The sequence below is a fragment of the Corylus avellana genome, chromosome ca9, assembly GCF_901000735.1.
Source record: "Corylus avellana chromosome ca9, CavTom2PMs-1.0".
NCBI classification, from domain to species: Eukaryota; Viridiplantae; Streptophyta; class Magnoliopsida; order Fagales; family Betulaceae; genus Corylus; species Corylus avellana.
The window spans coordinates 3,806,451-3,823,284 of NC_081549.1; the positions used below are offsets into that span (position 1 = coordinate 3,806,451).

Below are 16,834 nucleotides of genomic sequence, written 5' to 3' on the forward strand. Positions count from 1 at the left end.
TTTCTTTATCTAAATAAACTCCCAAGGTAGGGTGGGGGTGGTTGCACACGCCATCCTTTAGAGGTGGGAGGTGGCTATGTGCCCGTGGGAGCCATCTCCATATGCAAGTGGTAGGTCGTCGCATTAGCAGTGAATGTATGTTATAAATATATACCACATCATTATCGCATTAATCTTTCACAATGCTGACATACCACTACTATTTCACTCTTAGATCAGCCTTATAAAAATAAAAATGCAATCATAAATTGACAATATTATTACATTAGTATAGTGGGATAGTGGCGTGTTGTCCAACGTTTCTCTATCATTTTCTGGACAATTAATTAGGTGTAAAGGGACACTTTTTTTTGGGGCTCTTTATAACATAGGGGTTTTTAAGCAAATTGCCTTGGTTGCATGCCTTCCCCTTAGAGCCTTGATCCCTGCCCGTTATGGTAAACATGTGCAAATTCTATGCTTTTAACATGGTCCTTAAGAGGTAGCTCAGTAAGCTGGGGACCACACCTCATAAAGCGGAGGTCATTAGATTGAATCTCCCTTCCCCTCTTGTGCGAACATGTCAAAATAATAATAATGATTAACTCAAACCTAAACATGCATATTACAACTCAAAAATCATGTTTTGACAGAAGAAATTTAATGTCTGCCAGAAGGTTCAAGTATTTTATCATAAACCTAATAATTTAATTTCAAGATATAAGGCTTTCGTATTATAACATGCTTTTCAAAAGTAGTGTACGTGGTCAGGCCACAATATTATCAATTTTTATTTTAAATGAAAATATTTGCAATAGAACATATGATATTATTGAAATAACCATACTTTCTTTTTTCTTTCTTTTTTAACATGTCCGCACAAGGAGAGGGTGAAGAGAATTCGAATTAGTGACTTCTGTTTCATGAGACGTAGTCCTCAGCAGATTGGACTACCCCTTGAGGACGAAATACCATAGGAGAAAAAGAAGTACTTTGTTTTTTAAGAAACCCCCCTAGGTAGGGTGGGGGTGAATTTGAAAAAAAAAAAGTATTACCTTATAAACTTCTCAAGTATTATTCTTTATCTAAATAAACTCACAAGGTAGGGTGGGGGTGGTTGCACACACCATCCTTTAGAGGTGGGAGGTTGTATGTTATAAATATATACCACATCATTATTGCATTAATCTCTCACAATTGTAACAGATGGTATGATATTGTCCGCTTTGGGCCAAGCCCGCACGGTTTTATTATTGGATTTATTCATATAAACGCATCATCCTTTTCATATCCAGGCAATGTGGGATGTCACAATCACCCCCTCTTAGGGCTCAGCGTCCTTTCACAATGCTGACATACCACTACTATTTCACTCTTAGATCAGCCTTATAAAAATAAAAATGCAATCATAAATTGACAATATTATTACATTAGTATAGTGGGATAGTGGCGTGTTGTCCAGCGCTTCTCTATCATTTTCTAGACAATTAATTAGGTGTAAATGGGCACTTTTTTTTGGGGCTCTTTATAACATAGGGGTTTTTAAGCAAATTGCCTTGGCTGCATGCCTTCCCCTTAGAGCCATGAGCCGTGCCCGTTATGGTAAACATGTGCAAATTCTATGCTTCTAACATGGTCCCTAAGAGGTAGCTCAATCGGCTAGGGACCACGCCTCATAAAACGGAGGTCATTAGATTGAATTCCCCCTCCCCTCTTGTGCGAACATGTCAAAATAATAATAATAATTAACTCAAACCTAAACATGCATATTACAACTCAAAAATCATGTTTTGACAGAAGAAATTTAATGTCTGCCAGAAGGTTCATGTATTTTATCATAAACCTAATAATTTAATTTCAAGATATAAGGCTTTCGTATTATAACATGCTTTTCAAAAGTGGTGTACGTGGTCAGGCCACAATATTATCAATTTTTATTTTAAATGAAAATATTTGCAATAGAACATATGATATTATTGAAATAACCATACTTTCTTTTTTCTTTTTCTTTTTAACATGTCCGCACAAGGAGATGTTGAATGAAATTCGAACTAGTGACTTCCGTTTCATGAGACGTAGTCCTCAGCAGATTGGACTACCCCTTGAGGACGAAATACCATAGGAGAAAAAGAAGTACTTTGTTTTTTAAGAAACCCCCTAGGTAGGGTGGGGGTGAGTTTGATAAAAAAAAGTCTTACCTTATAAACTTCTCAAGTATTCTTCTTTATCTAAATAAACTCACAAGGTAGGGTGGGGGTGGTTGCACACGCCATCCTTTAGAGGTGGGAGGTTGTATGTTATAAATATATACCACATCAATATCGCATTAATCTCTCACAATTGTAACAGATGGTATGATATTGTCCGCTTTGGGCCAAACCCGCACGGTTTTATTATTGGGTTTATTCATATAAACGCATCATCCTTTTCATGTCCAGGCAATGTGGGACGTCACAATCACCCCCTCTTAGGGCCCAACGTCCTCGCTGGCGACCCTCATGGGCTTGTGCATGTTCCCCTCATCTCAGGTTGGGCTATGACTCTGATACCATATATAACAAATATGGTCCAAGTGGTATAATATTATCCGTTTTGGGCCAAGCTCGCACGGTTTTATTATTGGATTTACCCCTAAAATGCATCATACCATTTAGAGAGAGTATATTTCATATAAACACATCATCTTTTTCATGTCCAGGCAATATGAGACATCACAGCTGACATACCACTACTATTTCACTCTTAGATCAACCTTATAAAAATAAAAATGCAATCATAAATTGACAATATTATTACATTAATATAGTGGGATAGTGGCGTGTTGTCCAGCGTTTCTCTATCATTTTGTGGACAATTAATTAGGTATAATAGGGCACTTTTTTTGGGGGGGTCTTTATAACATAGGGGTTTTTAAGCAAATTGCCTTGGCTGCATGCCTTCCCCTTAGAGCCGCCCTGATCCCTGCCCATTATGGTAAACATGTGCAAATTCAATGCTTCCAACCATAACATGCGCAAATTCTATGCTTCCAACCATAACATGCGTAAATTCTATGCTTCCAACATGGTTGTGTGGAGCATTTGGACATTACTAATGTTCTGTGGAAAATTGAGACATAATTGTTTGGTCGGCCTCCACTGCCCTCCTTCCCAGTCACAGGTGCAATAACTGATGATTTGATCATATTAGAAGACCGACTGCTTCATCCGGCGGCTCATTAGTTGACAACCGTCAATTACGCTGTGAGTTAGAGAATATAGAATTTTTGGTTTATATATATATATATATATATATATATAGAGAGAGAGAGAGAGAGAATTTTTGACCAGAATTCTCTACAATTAAAAATTTGGATTAATAACTTTTATTTTTTTTTGCATGTCCACACAAGAGAAGAGAGATTCGAACTAGTGACCTCCGCTTCATTAAACGTGGTCCACAGCCGATTGAGTTACCACTTGAGGACAGGATTAATAACTTTTATAGTATTTGGGTTTACAATATTTTTTTTTTCCCTAGGTTTCCAAAACGGTCAAACATGGTATCTGACCTATAGGTCAAGATGAAATTGATACATCCATTAGATTCCGTGAGAGGAAATTAACAATATGCCACGTGTCCTAAAAATTTAAAATAAAACAATAATAATTAAATTAAAGCAAACAAATTAAGATTAAAATTAAAAATTGCATTGGGTGGCCGGCCACCCCGTTTTGGCCAATGGGGGTGGCTCAACTGGCCTATGGGGGTGGTCGAGCCACCTCCAAGGGCTTTGGGAATGGTTTCAGCCACCCCTTTTTGGCCTTGGGGGGTGGTTCGCCCCCAAGGGCCTTGGGGGTGGTTCGGCCACCCCCAGTGGCCAAAATGGGGTGGCTGGCTACCCTATGCAATTTTCAATTTTTTTTTTTTTGGTTTAGTTTTTATTATTATTAATTTTTTGAGGACTTGTGACATATTTTGCGAGTAACACATGACAGATCATTAATTTTTTCTCATGAAATTTAACAGAGGTATCAATTTCGTCTTTTCCCATAGGTTAGGTACAATTTTTGACTGTTTTAGAAAGTTAGTTGAAAAAAATTAAAAGTTGCAAACCCAAGTACTAAAAAAGTTATTAATTCAAAAAATTAAAAATCTTTGTTATAATCACTGTCCCCGAATATTTGGCCGGGGCCGTGAGAAGGGCCTTTTACGTGAGCAAAGAGCTTAGACGCCCAAGCAAGTTGCGGCAGAGGCCTTCCAATCCTCACACAACTCTGGTACAATTTTTCTTCCATTTTTTTATTTTTATTAATACATAACTTTGTGAATAAAAAACTAGGTGTGCCCAATCAGGTGCAAAGGCAAATCATACTGTTAAAAAGGAAAGCCAAAGTGGCGTGATTAAGTAAAAGTATTCATAAGCCCATAGAACATGTGATATTATTGAAATAACCATAGTTTTGAGTCTACGGGATTACAAGTAACTCTTAATTTATTATTATTTTTTTGTTTTAATGTGCACCAAAGCTGCACTTATTCCAGGATGCAGTAGAAGTGATATTCTTAACTGAAATTCACTTGGAACTTGGGCTGTTTATTTGGACGAAAGAGCCCAAAATATTTCTCAAACTCGGGATTTTTCTGGTTTTCATCAAACATGGCAAACACATAAGTTTCTATAGGCTTTCCGGGCTTCTTTGGAGTCCCCCCCTTCACATGCTGAACCAAATTCGTAATGTAAGTTCTTTCATTGTCAAGAGATGTCCCTGTCCCACCAGCAGAAGGCCAACCAGACTCCGATATAACGATCTCCAAAGATCCTCCTCCAGCCTTTTCCAGCGCTGCATAAACAGCATCTAAAATGGCATCAAAAAGATTACGATAATTGAGCGGGGGATCATTCACTACTGTTGAAGGAGCTGTGAAAAGAGCATAGTCAAGACGAATGTCTTTGGTGTTGCCAATGTAACTAAAGTACGGGTACAAGTTAACGAGTAATGGAGATCGATTGTTCCCTAAGAAGCGGATGATCGGATCGAGAAGCGGTCGGTAATCGGACTTGAATGAGCCTTTTGATGGCGGGAAGGATTCTCCAAGGACTCCGGTGTCGATGGCAGTGGAAACTTTGATTTGGTTCGCAAGGCCAGCCGCAGAAATTGCGTTTTGAATGTTTTGCATGGCGGGGAAAAGATATTTTGCAACTCCATCTGAAGGCTTCACTTCGTTTCCGACAACAATGTATTTGAATTTGACATTACCAAAGTTTTTCACATTGTTTTGGACCCAGGTATTGGCATTGGCTTGGCTTGAAGCAATATTTTGAAGGTTATCATTTGCAAGGCCTAACATGAGCTCAATATTGGAGCCGCGAAGGGCTTGGAGAGTATCTTTGTCTGCAAAATAGATTCTCATTCGTCGGATATTGTTTTGTTTGTAGAGTGCTACAACCTCAGATGGCTGTGGTAGGTTGTTCCCGACCCTTCCATAACAAACACCAATTTGGGCACCTGCATTACATTAAACAATAAGTCAATCTTGGTTATATATAAAATTTAATTTCTATATCAATATATGATTACATGAATTAAGTAAACAAAGTTCAAATATAAGACTAGAGAGAGAGAGAGAGAGAGAGAGACCTGTTTGGCCTAGGGTGGCCATTAGCATCCCAAGCATTAGCATGGTGGAAATCATCATAGGAGGGCTGTTGGCAGCACAATTGGATTGAGCCATTGGAGCAAATATAGAAGAAAATAAGGTAAGAAATGGTAGCAACTATATATGCTTTTAACATTTTCAAGCTAGCTGCCCTTTTATAGAGGGAGTCAGAGGCTTCTACTTGCGTCAGAATTTTGGGTAAAAAAATTCCATAAAACTCCACATTTTTCACTGGTCAAGCATTCCAATATAGAAATTACAAAGTTGCATGCATCATTAACAAAGGCACATGTAACTTTGTGAGGCCATTCATGTAGCTTACTCATATATACGACCATTCTATGACATCATGCTATATATGGAAGTACTGGGAGAATCGTATAAAAACATTACTCTATGTCCTAAAACGCGGAAAAGTTAGCCGTTTTCTTTGAACAAACGATGTTTCGAGCAGAGACATAATTATGATTTCTTATTAGGAGGGGTCAAAACATTAATAAAGGGGTGACAACAAAACTTAATTTTTAGGCTGAGAAATATATATATATATATATATATATATATATAGATTTTTTTTAGCTATATATAAATTTACATAAGTATTTTAGGTATTTTTATATAAATACTTTAATATATTATACATACATTTGTAACTGGCCTGGGAGGGGGTCATGATTGTCAGAGCTTGCAATCACTTGGAGTTTTTGAGATGCATTCCCACTACGATATCATATTTACAAATTACTATATATAATAATAAATTAAGCTCTTTGGTGGTAGGATTTGGAGACACGTGCATGTCATGCAATGCGTTCTCTAAGATAAAGTTAACAAACCCTTGACATAATGTTATTGTTATATATATATATATATATATATATATATATATATATATATGTGTGTGTGTGTGTGTGGAAAGCTGAGATCCACGTGTATGGTTGCTAGCAACTGGTCGCAGCCTCATAATATTTTTGTCATATTTGGGAGACCTCCTCGACCCTGGTTCAGTGGTTCTGGACTTCGGCTGCTTGACTCGGTGCCGGTGGCTCACTAGCTGACAACCGCAAATCACGCAATGATTCGGGCAATAGAAACACGTCGTATGTAAATGGGTAGATAAATAAGAGATAAGTTTTGTTTACCTGTTAAGGTTCGGTTTGTTTCATGTAAAATGTTGTGTTTGAAAATATTTTTAGCAAAATTATTTTTACGGTTGGCTAAAGATATTTTTGTTGTGTTTGGCTCGTACAAAAAATCAGTAACGTAAATGGTGGCAGGTGATGGTTGGCAACTTCTGACAATCTGTTAAAGTAGACTTATATTTAATATGAATTAGATTTCATTTAAGATTAATTTAAATTAGTTTTGTTATCGGTATTTTTAGATTAAAAATAAACATGCGTCTATTTGTATTTCAATTATTTATTTTAGAGTCAGTATTGCGTTAGTTATCTTTTTAGGGGTTGATCTCTAAGTGAGTGTAAGTGTTTCACTCAAAGTTTAAGCCGTTGTAATCTTCATATTTAAATGATGATATTTGAATAAAAAAAAATCAGAAAATTATTCTAAATCTTCCTAAATTGACCCCTCCTACCAAACCGGTTCGATTGTTTTGGCCCGTTCGGGTGCTTTGGACCCAATTAAAGATCATATTTATAGTCGCCTCCTATATTGTTTTTCTTCAAAATAGTAAAACATCGTTAAAAATTTGTTGACATAGCACTTAGTGGTAAGCATAAATTTATGTCCTTTGTGATTTATTATTTTTGCATTCTTTTTAATTTTTCACATCTTATGATTCTTGAAAATACAATAAATTTCCAAACAGTTCTTGAATATACCTTAAAAAAAACAAATTAAAAAAAAAACACCTTTGATGCTCATACGACCTAATCCCTCTCACAACTACTAGTAATTACTTTCACAACTACTAGTAATTACTTTCTTCATGGCTGAAGAAAAAAAACACTTCAATTGACTCTTATTAACTAAAGTCACAATAAAAAAAATATATATTAAAAAAATAAAATAAATAGAGAATAAGGTATAATGTAACCACAATTTATACTCAATTTTGCCCAACTTCTAAACTAAATTTCGCTGTAGTTTTACGTGTTCTCTCTACTCCACATGCAATTTTTTTTTTAAAGCAAAAACCTTATAGAAAAAAATTGAGCCAAAGTTTCATTTAATTTATACTTTATAATTTTCCATAAAAAAAAAATTATTACCGCCACATCTCATCGTCACCGGAAAAAAATAATAATAATAATATTCTCTAACAAAATAATATTACCGTTACTTGGTATTAATATTTTTTAGTTAAAGAAAATATTTTCAACAGGATCAAAGAGTAAAGGAAAATTTTCGTTTGGGTGTGCATTATTATTTATTCTTTTCCATTCTTTTTAAAATTGTGAATACTAAAAATAAATAGTTTTAAAATAATATTTGTATGATTTAGGAAAAAGAAAATAAAGTTAGGGAAACATGTTTATGAATGTAAATTTATTGAACGGTTAAATACCTAATATCCTTAGGATTTCATTACTTTTTTTTTTATTTTTTTGATAGTTTGATTTTTATCACAGGAGATTTACGTAGGTTTGATAAATAACAAAATTATTCTTTCTGTATGTTGACCATTAGTTAACTTAACAAAAATATATGTGAACCAAATAAAATTTGACACTTCAAAATAAATTCCTACGTCATCACTTACAACATGGCACCTAATTAAATTTTTTATTTTTTCCCAAAAAAAAAAAAAAAAAAATTTGGAGAGGGTGGTTTCGGCCAAGGGGGTGGCTTGGCTAGATGGGGGCCAAGCTCGGCCACTCTCAAATGACCCCCAAGCTACCCCCAAGTGTCAAATTTTAATTAATCCACGTGAACGTCCATTTAGTCAACTAAATGTCAACGGACGAAATGACTAATTTAGACATTTATCAAAACTACGTAACCTCTTATAATAAAAATAACACTCCAAGAAAGAAAAAATAAAATAATAAAAACCCAAGAGTATAAGGTATAATACAAAATGACTAGCAAAATTCCGTTCCCTACTTCAGAGAAGATAGTACACAAATTAAAGGTGAATAAAAATACAGATTACCTTTTTTATTTTTTAATAAATGGATCACTAGCATTTCATTAATAATCAATGAGAAAGTGCAATTCATTAATACTCAATGAGAAAGTGCAATTTGCTCTTCCAAAATAATATGGAGATACAATTTGGGATTTCATCAATCTAAACCTTATCTATTACCCGCTTCATAGCCTCTTTGGCTAAAAGATGAGCTGCATCATTACCGCATCGTCGTACGTGTGCAATATGCCAGTTCGGGATATAGGCCATTATTATCATCACAGAACAATCAACAATATCCTTAAAATCAAAAGATGTAAAACAAAAAGACTTGGAAAAAGCCCTGCATCCAAACAAGCTACTGTTTTGTTTTTAAGTAGAAAAAGAAAATGTTAGTATAAGAGTTGATAATTATATAAATTGAAAAAAAAAATGAAAAATTAATTACATTGTCATGGGCTAAAATGTACCTCAGATCTTCGGTTAATTCCACGGTTGGGAGCAAAGCACACAATGTGGAGTGGGATTCCGGCGAGTATGACGGATATTCCTCCACCACAGCTTATGTACCAGAATATGATTTAAGCCGTGGTGGGGAATATTCGTCATTCTCGAAGGTTCCTTGAAATTTCCATTTTCTTTCTTCGGGCTGGACAAACGAAGAACAGCAGATCCATGCTTTGGCCAATCACAACCACCACCGAGAATCAATCCGGCAAGTCGGCATGGTTCTGCTGAGATGACGAAGAGTAGAGAGGGAGACAGAAACAGACGATGAGAGAGAGATTGAGAGAGCAGACGGAGACGAGAGAGACTGAGTCTTTGAGAGAGATAGAGATGACAGGAGAGAAAGAGGAGACGGAGTAGATGAGAGATTGAGAAAAAAGATTTGTTTTTTTAACGGTCAGATAATAAGTTAAAAAGAACAGATTTCTTCAACAGATCTGATTCAACTCCAGCCATAGCCAATCCAAAAGAAAAAAAAAAAAAAATCATTAAAAGAGCCCAGGCGCAAGCTTAAGTGAATAGATCGGCGAAACAGGGTGCTGAAAAAGCACTTAAGAAAAAAGAAAAAAGTTGCAGAGGAAGATTGCTTGGGATCAACGATGACACAAGCTTGGGTCTGAGAGATTCTTACTTGAGGAAAATGAGCCACCTCTTATCGGCGGTAGTGAAGATGGCGGATGCGTAGGAAGAGAAGGGGTTTAGGTTAAAAAGACAAAGCTTTAAAAAAATAAACAAACACGTGAAGTGACAAGCCAAGTCAAAAAGTTTCAAGAAAACAAAATCCAAGATAAAGAAAAAGACAAAGCTGCTGCTCTCTCAAGTCTGAACTGCAGCAGCTCAGATCTGCCATCAACGAAAAAGAAGCAAGACCGCCAGAATTAATGGAGTGAAAACACAAAAGATTTTGACCGTCAGAAAATCAAGAGAGATTTTGGTATCAGAAGATCAAGACAAAGGCCAAAAAAACAGCTCAATACTATTTTTAAATATTTTAATCTTTTTATCTATCATATTATATTAATTATTTTTGACAACTAATTAAATAAAAAAAATTATCACAAAATAAAACTTTTTTTAGTTTAATAAGAAGGTCAAAGTCTTTTGCCAAACATGTGAGAGTTTTTAAGGAGTACTTCAGGCTGAAGACCACACCACGAAAAGGAGTTTAAGAGAAATTTGTCCTCAAAGAGAAAACTCAAACTCGTTTTGGTAATATTTTCTTGTCCAAATTTATTATTTTTATCAAAATAAATAAATAAATAAACATTAAAAAAAATTCTCTTCACACGAAATACTCTGAAAAAGAAAATGTTAAACGTAAAATTTAAATTCAACTTTGGCCTAAATTTTTTTTAAGTTTAAAAAAAAAATTGCCTACAGAGGAGAGACGGTCTTAAACTAAAGAGAGAAAATAATTTGGTCTAAAAGTTGAATTAAAATTAAGTATAAGATATGCCTCGATCACACATTTCAAAATACTCAAAATCAATTTCATCTTTAGTAAAATCAAAATATTTGTTTAAACAAAAATAAAAAATAAAAAACATCTAAAAAGTTTTGCAAAAGAATTATTATTAGAGAACTTTTTTTTTTAATAAAAAATTTCAAATATTAAACATTTACAAAATGCACAAAATTACTTTTATAAAACAAATAATTTCAATTATAGTTATGATTTTGACTTAAAATAAAAAATAAAAAAATGGCAGTTTTACATTCGAAGCTTGCCCGGCTTCCATTAATTACCATCATTACCATCGTGCTTTTCCTTGTCCCTTCTCTCTTCAAATGCACGCGTCTTGGGTTTACCTTAGGGCTGACCGTCGATTAATAAAGTCGATTTTTGTAGAAAAATTTTATAAATTTTTAAATGTTTTTAAAAAAATTTATATTAAATTAGTTAAAAATAAATGTAAAATAGATATTTGATCAGAAGAGCTTAAAAAAAAGTTAAATGTAGAAACATTTTTTAAAGAAGTCATTTTATTTTTTATTGTTTATCTTACATGTTTTCTTTTTTTTTTTTCTAAATCTTTTCCTCTATTTTTCAAAAAAATTTCAATTTTTCCTTTCACATGTTCTTTTTTTTCCAAAACTTTTTTCACTTTTAATAATATTTAAATAATATAGATAAAAATATAGTTAATCAGATGTAGAGACATTTAAAAATTCATTAGTCAAACTAAATAAAAGTGAGTTTTGAAGAACAATTTTGCATTTAAATTTGACCCCTCTATTGTAAATGCTCTAAAAAGTTGATTTTAATTAACCAATTAGCCTAAATTTTTTTAGTTTAGTTTAACTTTTTTGTAGTTAAACTAGAAAAGTCGAAAAAGGTAGTAAGCTTAATAGTTAAACTAAAAAAAAGTTGATTTTAAATAACCTCAACTGCCCGAGATGCTCTAAAATAGCCTAAATACAAAGTAGGGAAAGTGCACCATCAAGTCAATTGTCGTTTAGTTGACCAGAAAGATTATGATAAATGATAATTTTGACTTCTATTTATGAAAATTTGACGACCCAAATTATCTAATATTTTTCCTTCATAGTTCATGGTGCATTTGATGACCACATGTTTTGTTTTATGTTATGTATTGATTTTTTTTTAAGCATGATGAATGTTCTTTCACCACAATTTATTCCAGTGGATTGTATCAGAAATGATACACTGCAATTTTGCCACATGGTAGTAGTGGTGTTAATCACTTGCCTCATGCCAATACGTGTGAGTTTGTTCATTAGTTCTTTCTCTAATTGACCTTTCCCATTATTTTAAGAAGAGAAATGTTATACATTTTCGGTCTTATTCTCTCGTATGTTGACGTGTATTTAAAATTATTGTTAAACCAAAATTTAATAGTAATTTATTTAATTTTAAACGTTATTTAAAAAAAAAAAAAAAAATTCATTCATCTTTCGTTCATTTCTATCTATATTTTATTCAAATTTACCATTGATTATGTAGGAGTCACAGATAGACCTTACAGATTTTAAGCCTTATTTGGTGAACAACATGAACGTTACAAGGCATTGTTCATTTGTTCATGTTTGGTGAGAAAAAAAAAATGAGTGTACTAATTAGTATAGAAAAGTAAAAAAATAGTATTGAAAAGTAAAAAAAATTTGTTTTGTAATGATTTTTTTTTCTTTAAATTGTAACAAAAAGTAAATGATGTGGTATAAAAAGTGAAAATATTGTGAAATTAATTTTTTTTAAGGGAAAACTTCACTTACCCCATGACCTTATGCACATTTTGCAAACACCCCTTCAATATTTTAAATATCTCATTTTGGTATATCGAACTTTCGTTTCATTTCAAATACCCCGTATTCTTAAATATCGTAGTAAAATTAAATGGAAAAATGAGAAAAATGACTAAGAGTATTTTAATAATTTCACATATTTATGTTAAGATTTAACAGAAAATCATAACAGAAGAAAAAAGTGAAAGAAAATTAAAGTGAGATTTTAAATAATGTGAGAATGTTTACAAAAGACGCATAAGTTAATAAAAGTAAGTGAAGTTTTATTTTTTTTATTGTTTTTTTAAAAAAAGAGATGAATATAATGGTAGTGTTTTCCAAACACCACCCTAATGATAAAGTTTAAAAAGAAATTAATGAAAGCATAAGGAATAATGGTGAGAGAGTAGGCGAAGAGCTATTGCAAGTAAAGAAGTTGCAAGTAAAGAAAATCCAAGATAAGGAAGAGACAAAAGATTGGAAAAACAAAAGATTTTCAACGTCAGAGAAGATCAAGAGAGATTCTCATTGAGTCCCACGCCTGACGCCTTGACCTTTTCCGTCTGCTCCTTCATTCTTTTCATTGATTTATTTTCTGCAACACCAAAAGCATTCCTGTAACTTTCTTTTGCAACGTTGACTCTTATGACCCGTGACAGTAGCTAAAGCTGTTTACTGCAGAAGGAAGGCTTGCTTCAGGAAAGTTCCTGCTGAAAAAGATTTTGTTTCAGAAAAGTTTATATTTTCTTAATTGGTTTAAAAACTAACGAAAATGAATGTATTTTCTAAAAATATCCTTTTTTTAAAAAGAAAATAAAAAAATTGCGTAGATGTTTTTTATAAATTAAAAAAAAAAAAAAAAACACTTGAATTTTTACACTACTTTATTTTATTAAGTTTCTAAAAAGACCAAAACGTCCCTTAAAACATATTTAATTTTTTTTTTTTTTCAAAAATAATATTCACCAAGATATGACATATTCTTTAAACCTAAATAGCAGCTATATAAACCACAACCCCTTTAGGCCTCATTCGATCCAACACTCTCCTCAAATCTCAAATGGTGTTACATAATAAGAAGCATCTCCGAAACCCAACTTCCCACTCCTCATCCTCTTTTAAGTCTTATCCCATCCGCCCCTTTCCTCCGTCTTTAGTCGATCGCTCAGGCCAGCCCCGACTGCTTATTATGGCGACCAACATTTTCGCTAATATTGATATTCTATCGGATATTTCTCTGGGACTCGGTATAGAATTTCAATATCAGTCTTTGATGGATGTTCTTCCACCACACTCACAGATGTCGGGGAAAGAGACCAATGAACGAGGTCAACCTTTATACTAATTTATTACAATTGCCTATAATTTCAGAAATAGAAAAAAAGTATTTAGTTTATAGAATGGTGAATTAGTTATTTGGGGAATCTCTTATTATCATAGTTGATGATAATAAACAAGTGGGTTAGTTTTAATTCTTAGTTTGTGCTATCTTAGCATTATAAATCAAAGAAAATGTATTAAATTATTTGCATCTAAAGCCTTTATTTTAGTTTGAATATGTTAGGATTTTTTATTTTTTCTTATGTTCTCTCTGACAACACTAATGCGTTTTTCTGTTTCTGCAGGATCTCTTGTTATCGGCTTTTTTCCGTAACTTTTAAGATAATATCTGAGTAGAATAGTTGAGCAGAATAGTTGAGCTTCATTAATAAAATTAATTAGATGGAGCTATATCATATTAGCTTTTATACTGTACATCATCAGATAAACTGAAAAAAAAAAAAATAAAATAAAATAAAATAAAATCTATTATACCATCGCATTATATAATTGTTCCTTTTCAATGGTTTTTGATGAGACAATGGACAAGGGATGCAGGCAGGCTAGTTCCTTCTCGAATATTTTCCATTTCCCTCCCGATTTAGTTAGATTTTCTCTTGCTGTAAATGGTTGTTGGATTTCAATTCCAACCAAATTAGTTCATGATTAACAAAGATGGTTGTGGACTTTTAGGCAGATTGCAGGCGAGAAGTGCGGGTGTGTTTGGAGTTATTTTTCTTATTTTCTCTATTCATTCCTTCTTTCCTGATTTTTACTATATTTTATTTTTGAACATCATTTTCTTGATTTATCCTTTTTTAACTTTAACGTAATTTCTTCTTTTTACATATAATTTTTTCCCTGCCTTATTTTTCCTTCTTTTAGTTTTCTTAAGATTTGGCATGCATGATGTAGTACTCTAAGCTCAATTTCTAATCTAACTTGTAATTTGAATATTTTGGTTATTTAAATATTGAAAATATTGGTAGGTAAAATTTAAATATTTGATTGGAGAATTTTACACAATTTTAAGTTCGAATTCTCATTGTATTTAAGTACTAATGATTAGAAAAGAAAAAAAAAATACCAATTTATTATGCAATGCAAAAAATAATAATAATAAATAAATAAATAACATAAAAATTTTATTTTATCTCGTTAATGATTTTGACTTGTTCTATTTTATTGGTCTTTTTAACTTTTTCAGAATGGAGTACTTTTCTGCTTTGTCATAATAGAGTAGTCTCTTCACAAATTAACCTTTTTAGTAAATAGTTTATCGTAAATCTGTTTATCTCCCTTTAAAGGACAACAAGAGGGGATAGATAGCAGTCTTCCTGTCCAGTGAAAGGCTATAGGAAAATGTTGGTAGTGTGGAAAAACTGATTTATGAACAATTACAATCTTATCATAGAAGCCAATGGCCTTTCTCTTCTATTCCACAACAAGATTTGTCGCACTTATTTAACTACATGCAATAATGCCTTTTGAAACATAACATGAAACTAAGGAATCCTTTGTATGCAGTTAATACAAGCTTTGAAAAAACAAGAGAGTAATAGTTCACATGATATTCAATGCAATACACTAATAAACAAAATTAGTGTAACAGATCACATCAGTAATGCAAATAGATCTGGTGATTTTCATGCTTATTAACTGAAGCATTATCAAAGGATTGCTTGCAGCATTGGAAGAGAAAGAGCAATTGGCACAAACTACAATGTGGGTGTCCCTTGCCACCCAACATACCACGTCCACACCACAGGACATTATTCTATATGAGTCGTAGTTAGTTCTACAGTGGGTCTTCTTTCCTTAGAAATTATAAGGGTAAAAGTGTAAAAAAAGAAAAAAGCAAAAACAGTAAAATTACACTTTTATGCGTTTTATCCTTTACACTAATGCCTGCAGAAGCCAGACTTGGGGAAGGGAAAAATGTGGAAAACACAGAGGAATCCTATAACTAAAGGAGATGACTACTTTTTTGCTGATGAGAATATACGATTGCAGAGAAGGAAGATTTGTAATGCAGTATAATTTCCCGGAGATGACCTTGGGAATGAAGCCTGGTTCAGGACCGAAGAAACGTGGGACTCTTGCCATTGAAGGTTTAGAAAACATTATCAATTTTCGTAACTCGAGGGAAATGTGAACTCTACTCTTAATATTTTGCTTAAACTTTGAAATAAGAGAGTAGAATGTCGTCAGTTCATCATCCTTTCAGCTGGCAAGTTTATTTCACATTCTCAATATTTAAGAAAAGATGAAGCAGAAACCGTTCAACCCTTACTCTCTTTCTCAATGCTACATGAAATTAAAAAAAAAAAATACTATTATTTCCTTCTTTTTTATTGAAATGGGAGGACTAGGAAAGAAAAATACAGGTAGTGATTTTGTGCTACGTTGAAGGCCGAGCGAGCGACATGTCTATCACTCAACAGCGTTGAGCGCAAATCATCCGCATAAAAACGTTTAGCAAACGCCGCCTAACTTGCCCTTTATTTAAGAAGCAGCATTTTTCTTGAATTTCATATTGAGGTGACAAAGAGAGAAGGGGGTTTATGTTGGCTTTTAAACGTGAATCCTTTAAGTGCAGGATCAGCTCTTAAGGCTTGTTTAATATTGCATTTGAAATATCTAAATGTGTTTTTAATATTTAAAAAGTTTGTTTGAAAAAAGGTAAATATTTGTTTTGTAAAAAAATTAAAAGCATTATTAAGGATCTAAAAAGCTGAAAGATTGTAAAAAAAAAAAAAAAACAATTTTGATAAAAGCTTAAAACTAAATTTTTTGTCTAAAAACTCTTTTTAATTTAAACTCTATTTTTTAAACGCAATTTTAAACAGATTCTTAGTTCTATATTTGCAGTGGTACATGAGTAATTCTCTTTAACCGGTGGCCAGGGAAAAAATATCAAAAAAAAAAAAAAAAGAAAAAAAAAAGGCAATAATGTTTCTTTACTATTTCAGTTAAAAGAAATTGTAAGTTAGCGTCTCTTTTCTTCTGGCAGTAAAAAAATATATTCATCACTTTTTTTTTTTTTTTTAGGAA

General features: G+C 32.8%; 1 protein-coding gene and 2 long non-coding RNA genes across 3 annotated transcripts; 1 reads left to right on the forward strand and 2 right to left on the reverse strand.

Moving 5' to 3' along the window:
• Window positions 1–4,361: 4,361 nt before the first annotated feature.
• Window positions 4,362–5,731, reverse strand: LOC132192211 (glucan endo-1,3-beta-glucosidase, basic isoform-like). Its single transcript, XM_059607483.1, has 2 exons — window positions 5,601–5,731; window positions 4,362–5,468 (listed from the first exon to the last, which is right to left on the reverse strand). Exons 1-2 carry the CDS (start codon window positions 5,692–5,694, stop codon window positions 4,525–4,527), a joined length of 1,038 nt encoding a protein of 345 aa, XP_059463466.1. The 5' UTR covers window positions 5,695–5,731; the 3' UTR covers window positions 4,362–4,524.
• A 3,036-nt stretch (window positions 5,732–8,767) lies between these two features.
• Window positions 8,768–10,123, reverse strand: LOC132161711 (uncharacterized). Its single transcript, XR_009438173.1, has 2 exons — window positions 9,181–10,123; window positions 8,768–9,071 (listed from the first exon to the last, which is right to left on the reverse strand). It is a non-coding gene; the product is annotated as an uncharacterized LOC132161711 (long non-coding RNA).
• Window positions 10,124–13,509: 3,386 nt separating this feature from the next.
• On the forward strand, window positions 13,510–16,001 carry LOC132161694 (uncharacterized). The gene is made up of 2 exons (XR_009438171.1): window positions 13,510–13,788; window positions 14,086–16,001. It is a non-coding gene; the product is annotated as an uncharacterized LOC132161694 (long non-coding RNA).
• Window positions 16,002–16,834: the final 833 nt, after the last annotated feature.

Bases quoted from the DNA above. Each gene is read 5' to 3' on its own strand.
- LOC132192211 (XM_059607483.1), bottom strand. From the start codon at position 5,694: ATGGCTCAATCCAATTGTGCTGCCAACAGCCCTCCTATGATGATTTCC. The intron at 5,469-5,600 runs GTCTCTCTCTCT...AATGTAATGCAG, and splicing joins GGCCACCCTAGGCCAAACAG to GTGCCCAAATTGGTGTTTGT.